This window comes from Manis pentadactyla, chromosome 7, assembly GCF_030020395.1.
Source record: "Manis pentadactyla isolate mManPen7 chromosome 7, mManPen7.hap1, whole genome shotgun sequence".
NCBI lineage: Eukaryota > Metazoa > Chordata > Mammalia > Pholidota > Manidae > Manis > Manis pentadactyla.
The window spans coordinates 92,069,587-92,091,019 of record NC_080025.1 but is presented as its reverse complement, the minus strand read 5'-3'; the positions used below and the strand labels follow the sequence as shown (position 1 = coordinate 92,091,019).

At 36.8% G+C, this 21,433-nt stretch overlaps 1 protein-coding gene across 6 annotated transcripts in view; it reads left to right on the top strand.

The window, feature by feature from the left end:
- SNX13 (sorting nexin 13) overlaps positions 1-7,406 on the top strand; it is a 150,902-nt gene extending 143,496 nt beyond the window's left edge. For 5 of the 6 annotated variants that reach the window (XM_057504566.1, XM_036894459.2, XM_057504564.1 and 2 more), the window contains 2 exons: positions 1,391-1,503; positions 3,900-7,406. In XM_057504566.1, coding sequence (XP_057360549.1) covers positions 1,391-1,503; positions 3,900-4,147 — 361 coding nt within the window. In that variant the 3' untranslated portion in view covers positions 4,148-7,406. The remainder of the gene's footprint in view (positions 1-1,390; positions 1,504-3,899) is intronic. The other variant, XM_057504567.1, reaches the window with a different exon arrangement.
- Positions 7,407-21,433: the final 14,027 nt, after the last annotated feature.

The window sequence follows — 21,433 nt, the reverse complement described above, 5'->3', positions numbered from 1 at the left end:
TGAAGGAGAATGGGTTATGAGAGGAACAGTGTCATCAATCCAGCTGGAAGGTATGGACATCGAACTTGTTTTACATTGGCTCAGTCATGAAGAAACTCAGGGAAATTAAGGTATCCAGATTCAGTATATTGTGAGGATGTATTTAGATGAGATGTTCAATTCAGCGAGGAATGTATGCAAAATACACAATGCCATTTTGCATATATTCCATTTTGCTCTCTTTATCGTTTGTTAGTGTTTGTAGATTATTCCAGGGCAGAGATCATCTGTTACTTTTCTTTTTTTTTTTTTTTTTTTTTTAATAATTATTTTTTATTGAAGGGTAGTTGACACACAGTATTACATTACATGAGTTTCAAGTGTACAACACAGTGGTAGAACATTTATATACATAATTCTAGGTTCCAGCTATCACCCTACCAGGCTGTTACAATATCTTGACTATATTCCTTATGCTATACATTACATCCCGGTTACTAATTTATTTTACCATTGGAAGTCTGTCCTTTTTTTTTTTTTTTTTTTTTTTTTTTTTTTTTTTTTTGTGAGGGCATCTCTCATATTTATTGATCAAATGGTTGTTAACGACAATAAAATTCTGTATAGGGGAGTCAATGCTCAATGCACAATCATTATTCCACCCCAAGCCTAATTTTTGTCAGTCTCCAATCTTCTGAGGCATAACAAACAAGTTTTTACATGTAGAACAAATTCTTACATAATGAATAAGTTACATAGTGAACAGTACAAGGGCAGTCATCACAGAAACTTTCGGTTTTGCTCATGCATTATGAACTATAAACAGTCAGTTCAAATATGAATACTCATTTGGTTTTTATACTTGATTTATATGTGGATACCACATTTCTCTCTTTATTATTATTATTTTTAATAAAATGCTGAAGTGGTAGGTAGATACAAGATAAAGGTAGAAAACATAGTTTAGTGTTGTAAGAGAGCACATGTAGATGATCAGGTGTGTGCCTGTAGACTATGTGTTAATCCAAGCTAGACCAGGGCAATAAAACATCCACGTATGCAGAAGATTTCTCTCAGAACGGGGGGGTGAGGTTCTAAGCCTCACCTCTGTTGATCCCCAATTTCTCACCTGATGGCCCCCCTGCGACTGTGCCTGTCTTAGGTTGTTCCTCCCTTGAGGAATCTTACCCGTCTCTGGCTCATCTGTTACTTTTCTTGTGTATATCCTTTTACACGAAGAATTTAACCCTAAACTTACTGTTTGTTGAATATCATACCTATATCAAATTTCAGAAACATTTCCACTTTCTCTTTACATTTGTGTTTTCTGTGGAAAATTGGAATAATTTTACCAACTTGTGTCATTAGAAAATGAAAATATTTACAAATTTTATTTAATCTTCTTAAATAGAGATGCCTTTTGGCCCAATGGCATTTTAGCAGAGACTGTTCCATGCAGAGATAAAGCTATTCGAATGAGAACAAGAGTTGCAGGAAAAACTAAATTACTTTCAATTATGCCAGGTGAGTGAACATGTTTGATAAAAATCTCATTAATTTGTAGTTCTCCTGAATTTTTTGCATTAAGTATGCTAGTTTTCCTGCCTTTTGATTATAATAACTACCATTTGACGGCTTATTATATACCAGGCACTTTTCTAGGCATTTTTCATATATTCTTAACTAGTTCTCATAACAATATTATGAAGCTAGGCACTGATACCATCACAGCTTTATAAATGAGGAAAAAAGCTCAGAGGTTAAGTAAGCAACCCGAAGTTTATAGCCAGCAAGTGACAGTTGGGTTCTGACTCAGTTCTGAGTGACTTGAAAGCTCCTGCTTTCAACCACTTCAAAACAACTGGTTCTTTTACACTTCACTTTGCTACCTTGAGACATTTTGAGAGTAAAGTTGATGATAAATAAAATGTGACGACTAAAGAGCTAATAAAAGAATATGAAGCATGAGGTTTTCAGGAAGAGTGTTTGTTCTACATAAGAAAGCAATTCTGTGTGAGAATTCCTTCACATAGAAATAGCTGGCCCATTATTAATCTTTATTAAAATATGATCACAAAGGAAGTATATATAGTGGCCATTCTATTTGTCTAATTTGACTTACTTCCTTAGAACACCACTATGTCACTTAGATTGACTTTTTTCCCTTTGTCTTCTCTCAAGAGAGGCTGTATAACATGAATAGCAGTATTGTGTGTAGCTAGATGTTTGTCCCTTCTTTAGTTATGAATATCTTTGAAAATACCTAGTTTCACTTCTCCACATTTTAACTCTGGATGTAGAGAATGGAAAAGAATATTTATATTCTTTAATATCATATAATACCTGTTTCTTTTCCTATAATTCTCTTTTTCTTTAACTTCATCATAGATTTTATTAATCAACTCTTATCAGTTAAATTGGAAATTCACCACATGGCTATTAATTCTGCCCTATGGGACTATACTGTTGTTGTCTTTGGATATAAAAAGCAAATTACAGAAATGATATTTTAGAAAAATAAAAAGAAACAATTGGATATTAACATACTTTTAGAGTAAATCATATTATAGACTGATTAAGTTATTCAGTTGGAAAAAATGTTAATACATTTACAGTAAATATTTATTGAAAAAGTGTCATGAGTCAGACAGTATTCTTTGCATGAATCTTTGTCTTCTTGGAGACTACATTCTATTAGAAGGACACAGAAAATAAACAAAACAAATAAAACCCAATATGTTGATAGTGGTGAGTGGTAAGGAGACATAGTGCAGGCCAAGAGAAGTGTTAGGTCAGCTGCAGGTATAGACAGGTGGCTGAGGCAGGGCTTCCTGAGATGACAACTGAGTGAAGATGTGAAGGAAGTGAAGGTAGATAAAATAGAACATATGTATGTATATGCACACACATACATATGTATATAATCCCTTGCCTGTTTTTCAGTAAATTCACAAACTCTTTGCCTCAAATAATACTATACCCATAGATAGGAACATACCTTTTGGAAGCAGCATGTTTCTTTTGAAAGCAATAAAATAATATTCACTGCTGTCGGGGCCCTGATTATGAATAATTAAGAAAATCATACATGTTCCATAATCAAATATCTCTAATAACTTCATGTTGCTTGTGAGGACAGTCACAGCACCATCACTTTTCCATTCTCTACTTTCTCATAAAAGAATCCTAAAATTCAGCTAAACTGTACCCACATTTCCTAAACCTGCCTTGTTTTCTACTTAGCACTCCTTTGCTCACTGATGTTCTCCCTACCAAAGCCAGTCCTATTTGTGCCTGTCACAGTCCTGCCCAGGTACTACTTGAGTTATCACTTCCTTGAAGCTTTCCTTACTATCTCATGTGGAATTCTCTCCCCTGTAGACTGCTTTCTACTTGCAGTATTTACTATAATTGTCCCAAGTTCTTTGAGGTCATACATCTACTTTGACCCATTGTTTCTGTGTAGCATTTCTCACTGTGCAGTAGACTTAATAAGGATATTTGTATGGTGTTTTAGAATTTAAAGATCACTTTTCACATCATCTCATTAAAGCCTTCTGAATTTTTAAAGTCATAGGGTATTGGTTATTGTAAATCCCATCTTACGGATGAGGAAACACTGAAGGTGGGAAGTATAATATTGGTATTAAGGAACAGGATTGTGCCTCTGAGGTTTCTTGAGTCTGGATCTTCCTTCTTTCTCCTGTACTATATTGTCTCCCAGTACCTATTACATAAGTAGATGGATGCAAATTTTAAGTCTCAGTTACAGCACATAGCTGAAACACATTAAGTGAATATAATTTATCATTACTCTGCTGTGTACTTTGTATGTTTTATTTAACTTAAAACATAGTTTAGGCCTTATGTTTCCTTTATATGAGTAATGAGTTACGTTTATTTGTCCCCTTTTCATTTAGATGAACTGAAGCACATTATTGGGGCTGAGACAACACGGAAAGGTATTCTTCGTGTTTTTGAAATGTTTCAGCACAACCAATTAAATAGAAGAATGGTTTATGTCTTCTTGGAAGGCTTTTTGGAAACTTTATTTCCCCAGTATAAATTCCGTGACCTTTTCAACAAACTGCACTCAAGGTCAAAGCAGATACAGAAGTATAAACAGAAACTGCAAACTACTCCAGCACCTTCTTCACAGAAAAGGTGACACTCCAATCTGTGAAGCTGGTATTCATTTTGTCCAGGACTAGTAGTATGGACAGATCTTCTGGGGCTGAACACATACTGTTGTGTGCACCAGTCTTTTAGTGTCTCACAATAGATTGTCAATATGTGAAACTGTGGTTCTTCTCATCCTCGTCTATAATCCAGCCATTACCAAGAGAGATTTCCGTGTCTTAAATGATTTGGTGCATATTTTTGCAACATTGAGTGAATACTGCCCCTTTCTTGAGCAAGAATGATGTTGGTCTCTTCATTTCAAGCTAATCAGCATTCTCCAGCAGTGACAAAGTGCCAGAATGTATATATGAGAGCTAAGGGAAGCACAAAACAATGGTTCACAGATAAGTTGGCTAATTTAACAGTGGGGGACTGTGCAATGTATGGTTTTTAGAGGGGCTTTTTTTGTATAATGATTTTATAGGTCTTTGTCAGAATTTTGATAATAGTGTGAATTAGTCAGGTAAATGATCTTCGGAACATCTGTTTCAGGTCTGGAGAAAGTGGCAGAATGTCCTTAAAGTATGAAGTAATCTTATACCCAAGTTATAGTTTTTTGACATTAAAAAAACCTAGTATATAACAAACCAATGAAAAACAGAATTTGATTGTATTTGTTATTCATTGGTATTAAACAAATTTTAATTGTTTCTTACATGCTTTAAGGGCTCTTTTTTGCTCTTAATGGTACTCAATCATAAGTTCCCTTGACATTCTGTGTGCAAAGAAGCATATGGTGGCTCTCACTTAAGTTTCCAAATTATTAGTTTTAGTTATCTTTAAGAGATTACTGATTATACAGTGAGGAATATAATTTGTTAAAAGAACTGCCAAACACATTCTGTCCTTCTGAAAATAAGACAATATTTTAAAAAGTACTCTTGAAAGTTACCATATGATCATTTTAAATTGTGTGATCTAGACATACTTTAGGTGATTGCAAATGTAGCAAATCAAAGGATTAAATGAGCTTATTAGTCATATGTCATATGTAAACATACAAATCCCTAATTCTATTAGTGTATGTATATGAAAATAAATAATGAAAACAGAACTATAATATTTTTTAAAATATGCTTTTATTTATATTTTGCATAATGTAAAATTCTACTAAATAAAGCAAGTTGGCAAAACCCCTCAGTGTATACATTTAAGTCCCTAAAATAATTTTATACCAACAACAGCAAATTACCTTTTCCAGTTTTGGAGACTGCATTTCTTACAGTGTTGTCATTCTCCATGTCCATCTTGGAAGTCTTCATGTCCCTTATATGCAGGGTTTCTGCATGGTTTTAAATACTTCCACTGAAGGGTATGGGTATGTTAGTGCTTTTTTGTTTTAAAAATATTTAACACTAAAACCTTAAAATAGTGAAGCTACTTAACAGACCACTGAGCCAAGATCCTGGTTTTAGAAGAACAGCCAGGTGCTAAGATAAAGGGACACAGTATTGGTATCCCAGTTATTTGGGAGCTTTAAGATTGGAACAAGATATTAACGTCTTGTTTTTCACTGATAGTCTACTTAAAAAGTGAAGCCTAATAACAGAATAAAGCCTTCCTTTAAAGCTGTATAATAATAATCATTTATTTAAAATGCTGTTGTGCATACTTATGGTATGCATATATTCAGCATGTGTTGCATGTCTTCAGAATTACATAAATGAAATCCCTTTCACTGCAACTTGCAAATGAGAAAAGATTTTCATTGACTGGTGGAAAAAAGCATTTTTTCTCGTCAGTGTGTCTCCCTGCCCTGGTCCCTCCTTATGCCCCAAGCTTTAAAGGTGAGGATATGTAAGGTATGTCTGTAGGAAGCATCAGCATGGCGTAAGTGCAATGACTTTCAGATTTACCCCTGCCCACTTCCAGTATATTTGTGACATAAATAAATCTAAGAGTAAACAATTCAAGTAAGAGCCTAGTGTGTATGTGTGAAGAAGCATTTCTAGATAATGTAAGGCTGGCTATCAACCAGGGAAAGAAAGCAGGGCTGCAAATCTGTGTAATAGAGCCCTGCAAAATAACTGTAATCATACCAAAAACTTTGAGTAAATGGGTTTTTAAAATAATTTTTGTTTCTAGAGTTTATATTTCAAAAGCAGAAATGTCAGATGGTAGTCTCTGTAAATGGTTGTGCATCTTCTCTATGCACATCTGTGTTTTACATCAGAGAGTGTGGTCATGCTAAAGTTGGAGATACTTTTTGAATGACTTGGTCAGGCTGTGTGTAAAATATTTAACCCCTAAGTCAAGTACAGTGTACTATGTTTAATCAAGTTACTACATTTAATGCATTTATTGCATATATGAATATATATATGAAGAGGCTTTATGTCTTCTGATAATTGATTTTTGAATGCATTTTTAAGTCTGGTGCCTTTAGGCAAGAAACTTCGAAATTAATCATTCTTTGGGTTTTTTCTGATTTTTAACATACGAACTATTCACTACTAACTTAGAGTTCATTCATCTAAAATATTGGTTGTATGATTTAATAAAGCACTTAGATGGACATTTCCTACAATTAGGGTATTCTGAATAGTTGCTGAAAACAATTGTGCCATTGACCAATGGATGCACTTGGTTAGCCTTAATTTTTTTTTAAAAAAAGAACATGAAAAACTTTCTTGGATATTTCATTTCACTCATGTTAAGTTTGTGCTGCTGGTGTTTGGAAAAAAAGTCAAGCAGTTAAAGTGCTACCAGAAAGTGTACCAATTTTTTAAAAATTAAGAACAATACAAATTTCACAATCCAAAATTTTAATTTTGTGCAATATTTTTGGTTAGTGCATGTGTATTTGAGTAATTGTAAAATAAATGAATTTTTAACGTTTTGAGGTCTAGTTTAAATTGTCTTTTAACCCAACAACTTACATTCCGTTGTTGCTGCATATCCTTTTATTTAAGGACTTGTTTTAAAAGTCTTTTTTGTCATTTCTTGTAAAATTCTTCTGTTATTAGTACATTTTGCTTATAGGAGTATTGCTCCTGTATCACAAGGGAAAAATATAAAGAGCACATTTTAGGATTATAATTGTTAAAAGATAACTTGTGCATATCATTGTACAGTAAGTGTCAACTGTGTGCCTAACTATTCTATCACTACTTTCCTTCTTTAACAAAGAAGAAACAACAATCAGAATGTCAGTTATTTTTATTGAAATAGAAAGAAAATTAAATTTTTATTTGGTTTGTGTTATATTCTGTCCATTAGAAGATACTAATAAAGTATTAACAAAACCTTTTTGTTGAATTTATTTAGTATTGATGTAGTTTTATTATTTTAAGAAATGCTTGCTCAGTCGTCTTATTTTTAGTATCTTTTTTAGATCATATTATTTAGTATGATATTTTTAGTGTCATTTTAGAAATCAAGCTATTCAGTTTCAGATACATAGATGATCTATTGAGTGGTTACTGACTTCGAACTAACTGAATTTAATTGTTCCTTTTATGGGCAAGTAGTTTATTGCTGTAATGTTAAGGAAATTTCATACTTACATACAAATTACCAAGTAGTTTTCCTATAGATTTATAGTAAGTAATCCATTAGCAATTTTTACTTGGTCTCATTTTTTAATTCATAATCTTCTTAGTATTTAAGATGTTTTCAGTCTAAAGGCAATAGATTGAGCACTGAGCGATGTAGCTATGACTGGTTGGTCATAGTTTACAATGTCCTTGGACCTGTATCCCCAGACTTCTCAGATGTCAGCTGTTATTACTGCTGCCCCACCAGGGACAGGCTTAGTGTTTCTTGAAATACATACTTTAAAATATTCCTGGGGGAATAATTTTGTACTTTTATGTAATTGTGTAATTCTGTGTACTATCCAAAACCCTAAAATATTCTTCACAATTCAAATATAGTCATCAAAGTTTCTAAAAGTTCTATAATAAATCGGTTTAGTTATTTTTGCCTAACTTCCCAAACTTAGATAGCCACAGGATATTTGTCAGAAACACCTATTAATAGCTTGAGGATAATGTTCCCAGGGAATGTTGTTTGAGAAATCTTAGTAGGGGACAAAAAAAAGGCAAAGCATATTTAATTAGGGAATATAAATTCTGGACAGAAAAACCAGTGGAGTTGGAATCCTTTTTTTTTTAGGCTATCATTCCAATGTAAAGTTCAGTCTTTGGGAAAAAAGAAAGGAGGGCAGGGGATATGAAAAATTAACAGCTAATTATATAGCAGATTAGAGTTGAATTTGGCTCAGGGTATCAGAATAATGAACTCAGGGATAATAAAGTATGTCTCATGAGAAGTGGGAAAGAAACTTGCCAGGGATCTTGCTGATACCATCAAAAATGTAGTAGCTAGGAAATACAGAAGGGAAAAAGGTAAAATAGTTCAGTGTTTAAAACATGTGCCAAACATTGCCATATATATAGTTGCAGTAGCATGTTTAGATTAAGAAAAATTGGCAGCAGCTGAGGACTTAGTGCTTTGTAAGAAAAAAAATAGAATGAAAATTACACTCAATCAACTCATGTCTGTCTGCCAATGCAGTGTATGAGAAATGTGTGAAATGTGATCTTCTAAGTTGGTCAACATGACCATTATATGTCATTGAGTGGAATAAAACAATAGGACTGTATCACCCCCTGGTGATTTACTAGCAGGGGTTACAGGACTCAGCCTATAATCATGCTCACAGCTAAGATTCACTACAGCAAATGGGTATAGAAAGTTCAAAGGGAAAGGTTGCATGGCGCAAAGTCTGACGCAAGCCATGCACCAGTTTGCAAGGTCTCCTCCCAGTGGAGTCTCACAGAATATACTTCATTCCCCCCAGCAATGAATTGTAACAACACCTGTGAAATGTTGCCAACCAGGGAAGCTCAAGATGCTTATGATTTTTATTGGAGACAGGTCAAGTAGGTACCCTCTGCCTGGCAGGTACCAAAATTCTGGACTCCTAGAAGGAATGCATGTGGTCTACATAAACCATGTATTTTGTACAGACAGTATAGGCATAGTAAGCCACTGTTACGTTAACACTTTTCTGCGTAACTATGTACCTTAATCCAAAGAAATGGCTAATAGAGACTGATGAGGAGAAAATGGGTAAGATTTTTCCTCTTGGAAGCTGAAGGTGAAATATGGCTGAGAGAATTGAGATGTAGATCAAAAGGAAAAAGGATCGTATATATATTACAATCCAAGAAACTACAGAAACAGATTTGTATATTTCCAATAATGATTACCATGGCAAACAGTTACACAGCACTACTAATCAACTTTTTGAGGAGTAGATACTGCTATCTCCAGTTCATAGATAGGAAAATGCAGGCATACAGTGGTTGAGTCAATTATTGGAAGTTTCACAACGGTTAAGTGATGAGACTGAACTCTCAAACCAGGTCATCTAACTGGCTAGAGTCTATATGCCACAGTTTTTCAACAGCAGCACTATGGACATTTTGAACTGCATAATTCTTCATTGTGGGAGCTGTCCTGTGTATTACAGGATGTTTAGCGGCATCCCTGAACTCCTACCCCCAGCTGTGACAACTAACAGAGTCTCCAGACATTGCCAAACGACATCTGGGGGCAAAATTATCGCCAGTTGAGAATCACTGACCACAAATGTAAGATAAAGTATGGACTGAGGACTTCAGTTCTGGATATTTGTGTCTTCTCTCCCTAAGCAAACACCTGACATATTACTGGCTTGCCATGTAGGGAGAAGGTAAATGGGATGACTCTTTGCTTTAAGGAGGAGAAGGGGGAAATATTTTACCTTGTCTTTAAGCAACTCGTAGTTGAGAGGGAGAGAGACTTTGCAACCTGAGATAAACAAGAAAAACGGGGTTTTTCTTGAAGTTGTGAGATAAATGATTCTATGAGAAACTGCCTTTTCCTCCCATGCCCAGGCTTAACTCAGTAACACTGATAGTGTGGGATATTTTTATTTCAAGCACCTGTTGTCCTTTTCGTTTTGTGAGCCAGAGCTTCTAGAGCCTGAATATCCCCTTGCAGTCTGCTTTGCAAGTGAACACCTTTCCTAAATGCTCTCGGGTCTTGTTTTCCTTGGACCAGGTGCAAGTGCAAGGTCCCCGGGAAGGCCCAGGTGACTCATCTTCAGCACTGATTTTGCCTCCGGGGGGAACCTCCTCAACCATTATAGTTTTTACCCTTGCTGACTGTTTTGGTCTTTTTTTGCCCTCTGCTGCTTTTCTGGGTCTTGGCCCAGCCTGGTTCCGTGACTAGTGAGTGCCAAGCTGCTGTATTTCTTGATTGGTGAAAGCAATGTTGGGAAGCTGAGTTTGTGGTCTGACCTTTTGAGTCTCTATCAGGCAGTCATTTGCCTTTTTGTTTGCTTGTCTTGAGGATTCTTAAAATCTTAACGGCCTTTCAGTCACGGGTTTACTCAGGCCAATAGGTTTACTCAGGTCTCACCTGAGGGATTAAGTTGATCACGTTGCAGCCCGCACCAGTAACTGTGTTTCTTCTGCCAGAGGTAGAATCCTCCGTGTTTTCTGTCTTACTTACACAGCCCTGTAAGGTACAACATTCAAGAAAAAAGTTCTTGTGCCTGCTGGAAAGCAGCTGGCTTCCTGCAATCCTTTGTGTGTCTGATCTCCTTCCTTCCAAAGCTGCTACAACAAATTGGTGAGTTTTGTTGTTTATTTTTGATTCATGGATGAAATTGTAAAAGTGAACCTACTACTTCTGTGTACATGTGTGTGTATGCAAATGGAAAAAAAAAGGCTTTTCTGTCCTTGTGAAAGAAATTAGCCTTTTCAAAATGGTCTGTTTATAATTTTAATATTGTATTTGCTGCTGGGATTCACTTCTCTTGAAATTAATTAGGTGTAAAAATTGGTCAGTTATATACACTACTTGGGATATCTAATTTAAAATACAGGTTAACCATCAAAGAGAAAATGCACACAAAGATTTAAGAAAAAAATCAAATTAGTTTCATGTGCTTTTAGAGGAAGAGTTGAGACTGAAGAATTCTCCTTGGTTTTTTTTTTTTGCAGGTTGATAAGTTTTAATACATAACAAAAAGCGAAGTAAAAAGACAACTGGGGAAAAAAGTTATGAATTATATTACAGACAAAGGGTTAATAACTCTGATAAAAAATTTCTAAAAATACATTGCTCATAGTTTTTAAAAATGCAAGTTAAAACTGCTATGAGATCTCATATATTACCCATGAGAATGGCATAATCCAAAATTTTGATAGCATACTCTGTTGGCCTGGCTATGAAGCACTCGAATATGTTGAATGACTCCTTGGTTTTTATAAAAACTATATCAGTAAGTTAGATTATGAAGTCTCAAATTTAACGGAACACCTATTTTGATTGCATAAACAGACTAAGTAGGACATCTTTGAATTAAAAATTTTAAAAAACAAGTAAACTTCAGAGAGAAAGTAAAGAAAAAGTGCCCAATGAATCAGTTTGCTAATTCTTTAAGAAAACTCAAATATTTGCTGATGGAGTTATTGCAACAAGTTAGCCATTCTTTAAATTAATGGCTGTGATTGCTTGGTTACAAGAAACAAAGGCATATATATATGTTGCCAAATAACCAAAAGAAAAATGCCAAGACTTTGTTTAAAAAGGTATGCAAATGTAGAAGAAGTCAGATAATATTATGAAACAAAGTGAATATTTGGACAAATTACACTTAGAAAAATTTTGGTTTGAAGCAACTCTGCATCTTTGCCTTAGTGTGAAAGGTATTATTATTCTGAAGTTTCTTGTTTATACCAAACCTTGTATATGTATTCCTATGGAAAGTCTAATTTGAGTGTCGTAAATTTCCTGCACTGATTTAATGGAGCATGTTATCTTTGTCTCCACAAAACATTCAAGATTATGAAAATGTAGAAGTTGTGTTTGGCTAAATTACTAGTTTTCAACTCCGGGTGAGTTTACCCCTCAGGGAACATTTGGGAGTGTCTGGCCATTCTTGAGTGTTGGCTCTGAAGTTGCTACTAGCATCTTAATGAGTAGAGGTGGGGTGCTACTAAATATCCTGAAGCACCCCCACAACAAAGAACCATCTGGTCCAAAATGTCAACTGTTGTTAAAACCCTGAACTAAATGAAAAATGGCTTTAGAAAAAAAGGGTTTATTTCTCTGATGCTACAGATAATGCTATATAGATAGTGTGTTTATAATGCCTATGTAAAAAAATTGTCATATTGTCTTTGAAATTTATCTATGTTGTTACATATATGAATAACTCATCCTTTCTATTGTTAATAATACTCCATAGTATGGGTGTGCCACAATTTTTTATCCACTCACCAGCTGAACGACATTTGGGTTATTTCAAAATTGATGTAATTATGAATAAAGCTGCTATAAACAGTGTTGTATAATAAAGAACTTGACTGGCCTCTATCCCTGGTTCCTTAAAGGTAGACTCTGAATCCATGGAACTTCCCAAGTAATAGGAGTGTCTTGCCCTTCATGAGCCCCTTAGAGTTTATGCTGAAGAGATTAATTAAGGACGGGAGCTGGTCACCAGAAAAATCAATCATGTATTTGAAAATTTGGAACTTTGAGCCAGCCAACTTTTTGGGAAGGGGAGGCGGACTTGAGATTGAGTTCAGTCACATGGCCAGGCAATCATGTCTCTGTAATGAAACCCCAGTATGAACACTGGACATCAAAAATGCAGAATTGTGTCCTGGTTAGAGAACACATTGCTGTGCCAGTAGTGTGTCCCACCCTGATTCCGTGGGAAAAGGGAATGGAGGATCTGCACTGGGGAACCTCCCAGACCTCACCCTCTGTGCTGACTGCTGCTGATTTTTATCTTTTATAGTTAAACTGTAATCAAGACTAGAATGCTTTTCTGAATTCTAAGAGTAGTGAATTACTGAACCTGAGGAGGTTGTGGAACCCCTGGAACTTTCAATTAATCCCAGCCAGTTAATTGAAAGTACAGGTGTCCTAGGCACCCCCAAGTGTGGCTAGCATCAAGCTCCATCTTGTTGGAGACTGGACCTCTAAGCCTGTGGATTGTGATGTTAACTCCAAGTGGCTTGTCAGAATTATATTGCAGTATACCAGTTGGTGTCAGAGTAAGCATTCACATGCAAGTCTGTATGTGTGGACATACACTTTCATTCTCTTGGGTTAATTCTTAGAGATTGCTAGGTTATATGATAAGTATAAATTTAATTTTATTCAAAACTGCCAAACTATTTGCTAATGTAGCATTTTGCACTCCCACTAGCAATTTATGAGAATTTGAGTTTCTCTGCATCCTTGTCAGCACTTGGTATTATAAGGCTTTTTCTTTTTAAGCATTTCCCTGATGACTAATATTTTATACAATTTTTCTTATGCTTATTTGCCATCCTGTCTCTTCTTTGGTGAAGTGTTTGCTGAAATATTTTGCTCATTTTTTTCTAATTGGGTTGTTTTCTTATTAATGAATTCTGAAACTATATATATCCTGGAAACATACTCCTTATGAGATGTGTGTTTTGAAAAGATTTTCTCCCAGTGTATGGCTTATCTTTCAATTTCCTTAAGTGTCTTTCAAAGAACAGGAGTTTTTAATTTTGATTAAGTATAATTTAGAATTTTTCCTTTTTGATTCTTCTGTCTTGTCTAAGAAAATTTTACTTAATACCACAGAGATATCCTCACATGTTTTCTTTCAGACATTTTAATGTTTTATAGTTTTAGGTCTGACTTTTAGGTCTTCAATCCATCTCAAATTAAGTTTTGTATATGGTGTGAAGTGTTAGTTGAGAGGAATTTTTTGCCTATTAATACCCAATTATTCCTGTACCATTGTTCTAAGACTATCCTGTTTCCCAATGAATTACCTTGGCACCTTTGTTGAAATCTGTTGACCATACACTTGTGGTTCTATTTTTATTAAATGGATCTATATATCCTCTTGCCAACACCGTACTATGTAGCTTTGTAGTAAATCTCAAAATTAAGTCACATGAGTCTTCTTTCTTGGTTTCAGTTTTTCAAAATAATTGGAGCTATGTAGGCTCCTTTTCTTCTCCAAACAAATTTTAGAATGAACTTGTCTGCAAAACAAGATAAAAACAAAAAACTACCAGGGTTTTGACTCTTAGTATATTTAATCAATATCTCAGTATGGTGAGAATTGACATCTTGATATTTAATCTTTCAGTTCATAAATACAATTTATGAATTGACATCTTGATGTTTAATCTTTCAGTTCATAAATATAATTTATTTCCTCAGCGTTTTCTAGTTTTACTGGACAAGTCTGTCACATATTTTGTTAGATTTAATCAGTATTCCATGTTTTTTTTTCGTTCTTGCAAATGGAATATATTTTAATTTAAATTCAAGTTGTTTTTGCAGTTGTTCATTGCTAGTATATAGGAATGTAATGTTTTTATTGACCTTAAATTCTGTGACCTCAAAGATTCGTTGGGATTTTCTGCATAGATAATCATATCCATCTGTCAATAAGGGCAGTTTTTTTTTTAAGGTATTGATATACACTCTTATGAAGGTTTCACATGAAAAACAATGTGGTTACTACATTCACCCATATTATCGAGTATCCCCCCATACCCCATCGCAGTCACATCTTTCAATCTAGTAAGATGCCACAGAGTCACTGTTTGCTCATAAGGGCAATTTTAAATCTTGCCTTGCATCACTGGCTACGAGCTCCAGGATACTGCTGAACAGGAGTGATGGGAATGAATGTCCTTGTCTTGTTCCTTCACCATAAGTTTGGAGGTTAGTGTAGGCTTCTTGTAGATGCCCTTATTCAGACCAACAGAGTCCTTTTTATTCCTAGTTGCTGAAAGCTTTGATCACAAATGGGTGTGGAAGGTTTTCAAATGCTTTCAAATTTTCAGTGATCATATAGTTAGTTTTTAGTCTGTTGATACGGTGAATTGTTGTATATATTTTGTTATTTTGGAAAAATTATCTTCATGTATTTTATTGTTCTCTTACTTTATGGGACTCCACCTGCCCATATGTTAGTTTGATTGATGGTATAGTATATTTCTAGGATTTGTTCATTCTTTTTTCTCTTTGTGTTCAATCTAGGGGAGAGGATTTGATTGATGCAACCAGTCCACATCCAGTTTAGGGCATTCCTGTTGGGTAGCAATTTTAGGACAGACCACCTTAGAAGTCAGCCTTGGTTCAGGAGCCATTCTTTGCACAGTCATCCATGACAGTGCTTTATTGTATGGAGCAAGGATGCCTACAGCTGAATCTCTCGGCAGGGCATCAGAGGCAAGGAGATTTCTGACAGAAAGATGTCACAGGCATGGCTAACACCCCAAGTATGGCAGTCTCTCCTGCACAATATAGGTTACAAAGGAGGTCAAAGTAGGAAAAGCAAAATCATCCTTTGGGAGAGGAATCAAGATAGTTTTCACAATCCTATTCTAAATCACAGAAATCCTGTGAAGAAACTCATCTATCCTCTGGGTTTCTGTGTGAGTTCAGAGGATATAGTTCCTTCCATTTTACCTGGAATTTATATGGGTAGAATTTCCTCTAAAGAAACAGAGAACAGTTTAAATGATACCTACAATCATGTAGTTAATAATTGATATACTGAAGATGAGGTACCAGCTCTATGTTCCTGTTACAATACCACACATCACCCTCAAGCTATGTTTGTCTGAAGTTTGTACATAGAAACAGTTTTTAAGGAATTCACTTAATTAATCCCCTCTGTTGAAGGGTAATTGTGGGGAAATATAATCCTTTATTAGAGTTAGTGAGACTGGCCCTTTCTGACTACTGCTCCTATTTGTACTTGACTTTCACTATTTTACAGAGTGAGGCAGTAAGCAGTAAGGGAAAAGAAAAAGAAAAATGGCTTTGGAATAACACTTCTGTGGCTATAGTAGTAGTTCTGTGACCCTGGTTCCCCACAAAATCATGCTGGGCAGGGCCAGCTTGAGCCTTAGATGTGCTCATTCTCAAATTCAGATACTTTCACCTTAGCAAATATAACTGATATAGGGAGAGTCCCTAAGATTCCTTTTGAAGAGGGTGTGTCCTCAAAGAAGAAGGAGTCTGGATTAGAGGGCTGGTTGAATAATGTTGACCAAGAGGTGAGAAAGGAGTAGTAAAATACTGAGGACAGTGTCTCAAAGAGGGGCCTTTCCAAAATCCTGGCAAAACCTTGGAGTCACGTGGGCGATTGTTCAGGACCCATTTAATCAAGAGTGGAGCTCAGAGATGGAGCCAAGATGAATTCTCACGTCAGGACGGCTTTGGTGCCCTGGGTCTCTGAAGGACAGAGCAGCATCTTGGGTACCTGTGAGCTACTGGCATGAGGGCCAGCAGAGCTCTGGGCCCTGGCCTTTCCTCTGCATTCTTTTGGGAATTGTTTTCCTGTTAGCCTGAGTCATTTGTTTTTCTTTGAGGCTTTTCACCTGTTAGGACTAGGCTTTCTAGGTGATGTCCACACGTTCTTTTGTGGAACCATTTCTATTTCTTGAATTATTGTTGAGCTTACAAATAATTTTTTTGGAGGGGTGTTCCTTTTGGGTAGAACAGCATCAAATAGCAAGTGGTAAAGAAATGAATGATTCTGTTCTTTCAGTCCATCTGCCAGCTGGTACTTAGTTGGTACCCTCTCATGTTGGTGCAGTAAAGTGTACAAAGATAGAGCCTCCGGTTTATGGAGTCAGTCAGTTTATTTCTGTTGAGCTGTAGTCACGGAGATAAATTTATCAAGAGCCAGTTTACATCTTAAGGAAGTAACTAGATACTTTAACATTACACATCCTCTAATTCTGCACTTAAGAGTGGCCTTTCAGAATTTGATTCATGAAATTTCTATTACTGGTAGCTAAAGGCATGCCTTTTCCTGAATAATAATAGTCCTACATAATATTTAGCGAATGATTGACATTTGAAGTACTTTACATGTTTTGCCTCATGTAATCCTTGGAAACTCCCCATGAGGTTAGTATTATTATTGTTATTATTATCCCCATTCTGTAGCTGCTGAGACTCAGTTACAAGGGCAGTGTAAGAATCTTCAGGGTCACACAGCTGGGACTTGGTTGAGCCAGAACTCCAAGTTGCTTTCAATGCCATCTTGTCTCTGAATAGAATGTCACTGGGTGAAAGCCACGCTTGAAAGCAAAGGGACTGAATGAGTCACAGTGGAGACAAATGGCCAGGACAAGAGAACCCCAGCCTATGAGGTGTGACGTTCATGGATCTGGAAGCCTTGAGTATTTATTACTGTGAACAGGATAACTCCTTGAAAATTGGGCTGGACACAGGAAAGGTACGACACTATTATTGTCGTACAGCAGTTGGTGGGCCCATTTCTGTGAAGTGACAGCCATGGATGTGGACCTTTTCCTTTGAATTACCAATTCTTGCTTCCCTTCAGTGATTTGGAAGGGAACTGAGGTGACTTCCAGTTGTTAGCAGAAGTAAAACTATTCTACACCCATAGGATTATACATTCAGAATGCCAGTTTCAAGAAGAAATAACATTTCAAGGTTGATTTTGCTTTTAATCTCATAGCAGAAGTCCTCTGTAAGTTGGTTCTGGAACTCGGACATGCCTAAAGGACTGTGGATCAGGACCACCAGGACTCCCTGGGCACGAAGGACTGGGAAGCCTTTTGAGGTAGCAAGTTCTTAGAACCCCTTCTAAGGACAGAGGATTCAAGAATGTTAGGCTTCAAGGAAAGAGTAGGAAATACCTCACTCATTTAGATGGTCTTCAAGTCCTATTTCCACCTTTGAGTCTGAAGATGAAGGCTACAGTGAAAGATGAGGTCAACAATGAATCAAGCCAGAATCCTGAGAGCACAACGTGCCAGGAACTTGGGTGCCATCTCCAAGAGATGGCCCTTTAGATGGAGCACCTTAGCATGGGATTTGCAGTCTGGACACAGAGATGTGACGTGAGGATGTCAGCAGCCCCGGTGGTATGTTCTACAGGTATAATCCATACAACACAGTGAACCAGAGCTGGCAAGGAAGAAAGGCTGAAAGCTAATGGGTAGCCAAGAAGTCCAGGCCAAGGAACACATGAGATGCTTCCTAGAAGACTTCAGGGGGAATTGCGAACGTGTAGTTCCCAGGCAAGGACAGGTGGAGCCTGAGAACTACTCACGGGTGGCTGCATTGCAACCCAGTATACACACGCAGGCTGTGGTGGCTGCTTGCTGTGCAGTGGAGGGTGTGGCTGTTTTCTGGAAGTGTCACCTTTGGGTCTCTTGCTTAGTATTCACAAATCATCGGAGGCATGTGAGAGGCTTTGGAATCAGTACTGTTGTGATGCAAGCTTATGACTTTCTAAAATCTAATAAAAAGTTCAGGCTTGAAAACAGACAACTGTCAGACATTAAGTTGGAAAATTACAATAAAGGGACAGTTGTACTGCTCAGCTAGTTCTTGAAGAGGTTGGTTTCTGAAAGACACCATTGTTAAATCCACGCAGTATGGAACAGTGGAGCATTTGAGATTGCTGGGGACAAGCCTACTATTATACTGGAAAACCTTTCAGCAACAGGTGTCACTTCCTTTTCTCTTCAGGAGATCAGAAGGTCAAAGAAGCATGAAATTTTCCCTAATGCAGCTTAGTTGCTAATCATACACAAAGAAGTTGTGATGGTGTTGTGAACAAATGCCCTTTGCCACCTGTTTTTGCCACCTCGGTTTATTTTTCTTCGCATAGCATTTTATACCTCCTGATGTAATTTGTGGCTGGCCCCCTTCCTCCCAGCTGTTCAGCCTAGAGAGCACCCATACACATTCAGATTGGGATTATTGGGGTTTAACATGGGGCAGGGTTGAACCAAGAGCATTGGCTGAATCATCTGCAGGTCTTGAGGCCTGGCACTCCTGTTCTTTATCCCACTATGTGCTGGTAATTTGAGACTCGGGGTCTGCAAAGTTCAAAAACTGTCAGAAAGTCTATCCTATTCTAACAGGACTTTCAGGAGATTAAAGGGATTTTGGGTCATGGAGTGGCCCATGCAGGTGCTTTGTGATAGGAAAGGTGACTTTGGTTAGAATAGTTCTGTGACGTTCTCACCATACTCCTGAGTCAAGCTGCCATTTTGTTGTGGTTTCTGGGGAATATGGGCAGATCCTGGAAGCCAACAACAGACGTGCCAAGTTAGGAGTCTGGAAACTGAAATGTTTGATTTCCATCCCTTACTTTCACACAGTGCCGGTGAGATGTGGACGGACAGAGGCAGCACCCTTTCTCTCCTGAGCCTCAGACAATTGAATTTAATCCTAGTCCTCCTGGCTGCTATCTTCCAAAGTGTACCTGCAGGGTTAAAGGGCTGAATAATATGCATTTGAAAATCTCATCAGGGGAATGTCACAATACCTTTATCAACAGGGGCAGAATTTTTCTGAATCTATTTGCTTCCAAAGCCATCACTGTAAAACCACTGTTCATTACTTCTGCTATGCAATGAGACATGTTGGCAATAATATGGTACATTCTCCTCCTCCTCCTCCTCCTCCTCTTCCCTCCTCCCTCCTCCCTCCTCCCTCTCTTCTCCCTTCTTCCTTCTTCTTCTTTTTTGCTTTAAACCATTTTTTTTTTCAAAAAAAAAAAAAAAGAAATTGCTTCTGAAGCATAGACTGTGAAGTCTGATTGCCTGTGGGTTCCAGTTTTAGTGATTATCTATTTCAAGATACGTGACCTTGACCTTGGGCCTTTGTTTCCTCCTCTGTGTAATGAATTTAAAGTTAACAGTATAAATAACATGAGATTGTTCTGAGGATTTAATGTGTTAATATATAGGTAAAGAACTTAGAATAGTCCCTGGCCCATGATAATTTTGATGGAAATGTTAGTTGTTATTGTCACTATGTGGCAAACAATATAAATTTTACTGGCTTTCTAAACTTCTGTCTTTATAACATTTAGTACTCATATAATAAGAGAGGAAGAGAACTTAAGAGGGATATACTGTTTCCTAAAGGGAAAAAGTGGGATCCACTGGTGAGGAAATAAATCTTACTTGCTGTCTCTTGCTTTTTTGTGAAGAGCTGCTTAGAAATGCAGCATGGCAGACCTGGATGTCAGTAAATGTGGGGGCAGCTCTGGAAGGCATTTTAATAAGCATAGCAGGTGGTCCCAGACAACATTTTGAGAAAGTACTGCACACTGTTCCCTGGGTGGATATTCCAATTAGAAGCATCGTGACTTACATAAATTGATTAGGCTCAAGTTTCTTAAAAGTTTAGCTACTGTGTAACTTTAACAAACATCATAAACCAGCCCAGAAGAGAAAATAGACTTTATTGAGGCATTATTACTACATAACTCTTCAGGTTACGTTGCTTGTGTTTTACATTCTAATTTACATTGCAAGTCCTTGAGGTCAGTAAACTTGATTCCCATTTTTTTCAGTGTCCTTTAAGTTCAGTACATATTCTCTTAGCACGTTCTTGTTAATATTTTAATGTTGTATAGAGCTACTAAAGGAAGAAGCAAGTTCTAATGCTGCTTCAAGATTCTTCATTGCACTGTAAGATTGAGATTTAATGTTACGAAAGAAAGACCACAGGCTTCCTAGTCAGTCAGCTCTCAACTCATCAATCAATGACTGAACTGACAACTATTGCTAAAGTTACTAACCTTACCTGAGAATCAGTTGGCTCATTTATAATATCAGATCCCAATACTTAATGTCCACAGTTTTTCCAATGACTAGAGATAATATAAAGAGGATGCCACACCACAGGTACTCAGTGAATGGTACATGTTATTGATTAAAGCTGATTTTTCCAGGGGATTGTCTTCTGGTTGTCTGATGCCCCCTGCTGGAAAGTCCAGAACCTGGACCAGGCAAAGGTCAGCTTGCTGGCTTCAAATTCAGGGTCATGTGGCTTCCAGCGGCAGTGTATCAGAAAGAGTCTGAAATCAGAGCCAGATAGCAAGTCCAACCAAGAAGAAAATCTGGGAGAGAGGCACTGGAGTGGAAACCAGAGAAATGAGATAAAGATGGAAGGCAGAGCCCAAAATTTTCTGAATGATAATGTTAATTGTGATAATAACTTCCTACTGATATTTACATGTCCAGAACGTACACATATTATCTCAGCTAATCTTCACTGAAATTCTGTAGGACATAGAAAGAAGTAAATCTTCATGACCTTTGATTAGGCAACAGTACCAAAAACACAAAGAGCCGATGAAAAAAGTAGATAAATTGGGCTTCATCAAAATTAAAAGTGTTTTCATATATGTGGAATCTAAAAAAATCCCCACCAAATTCATAGAAAAAGAGATCAGATTTGTGGTTACCAGAGGCAGAGG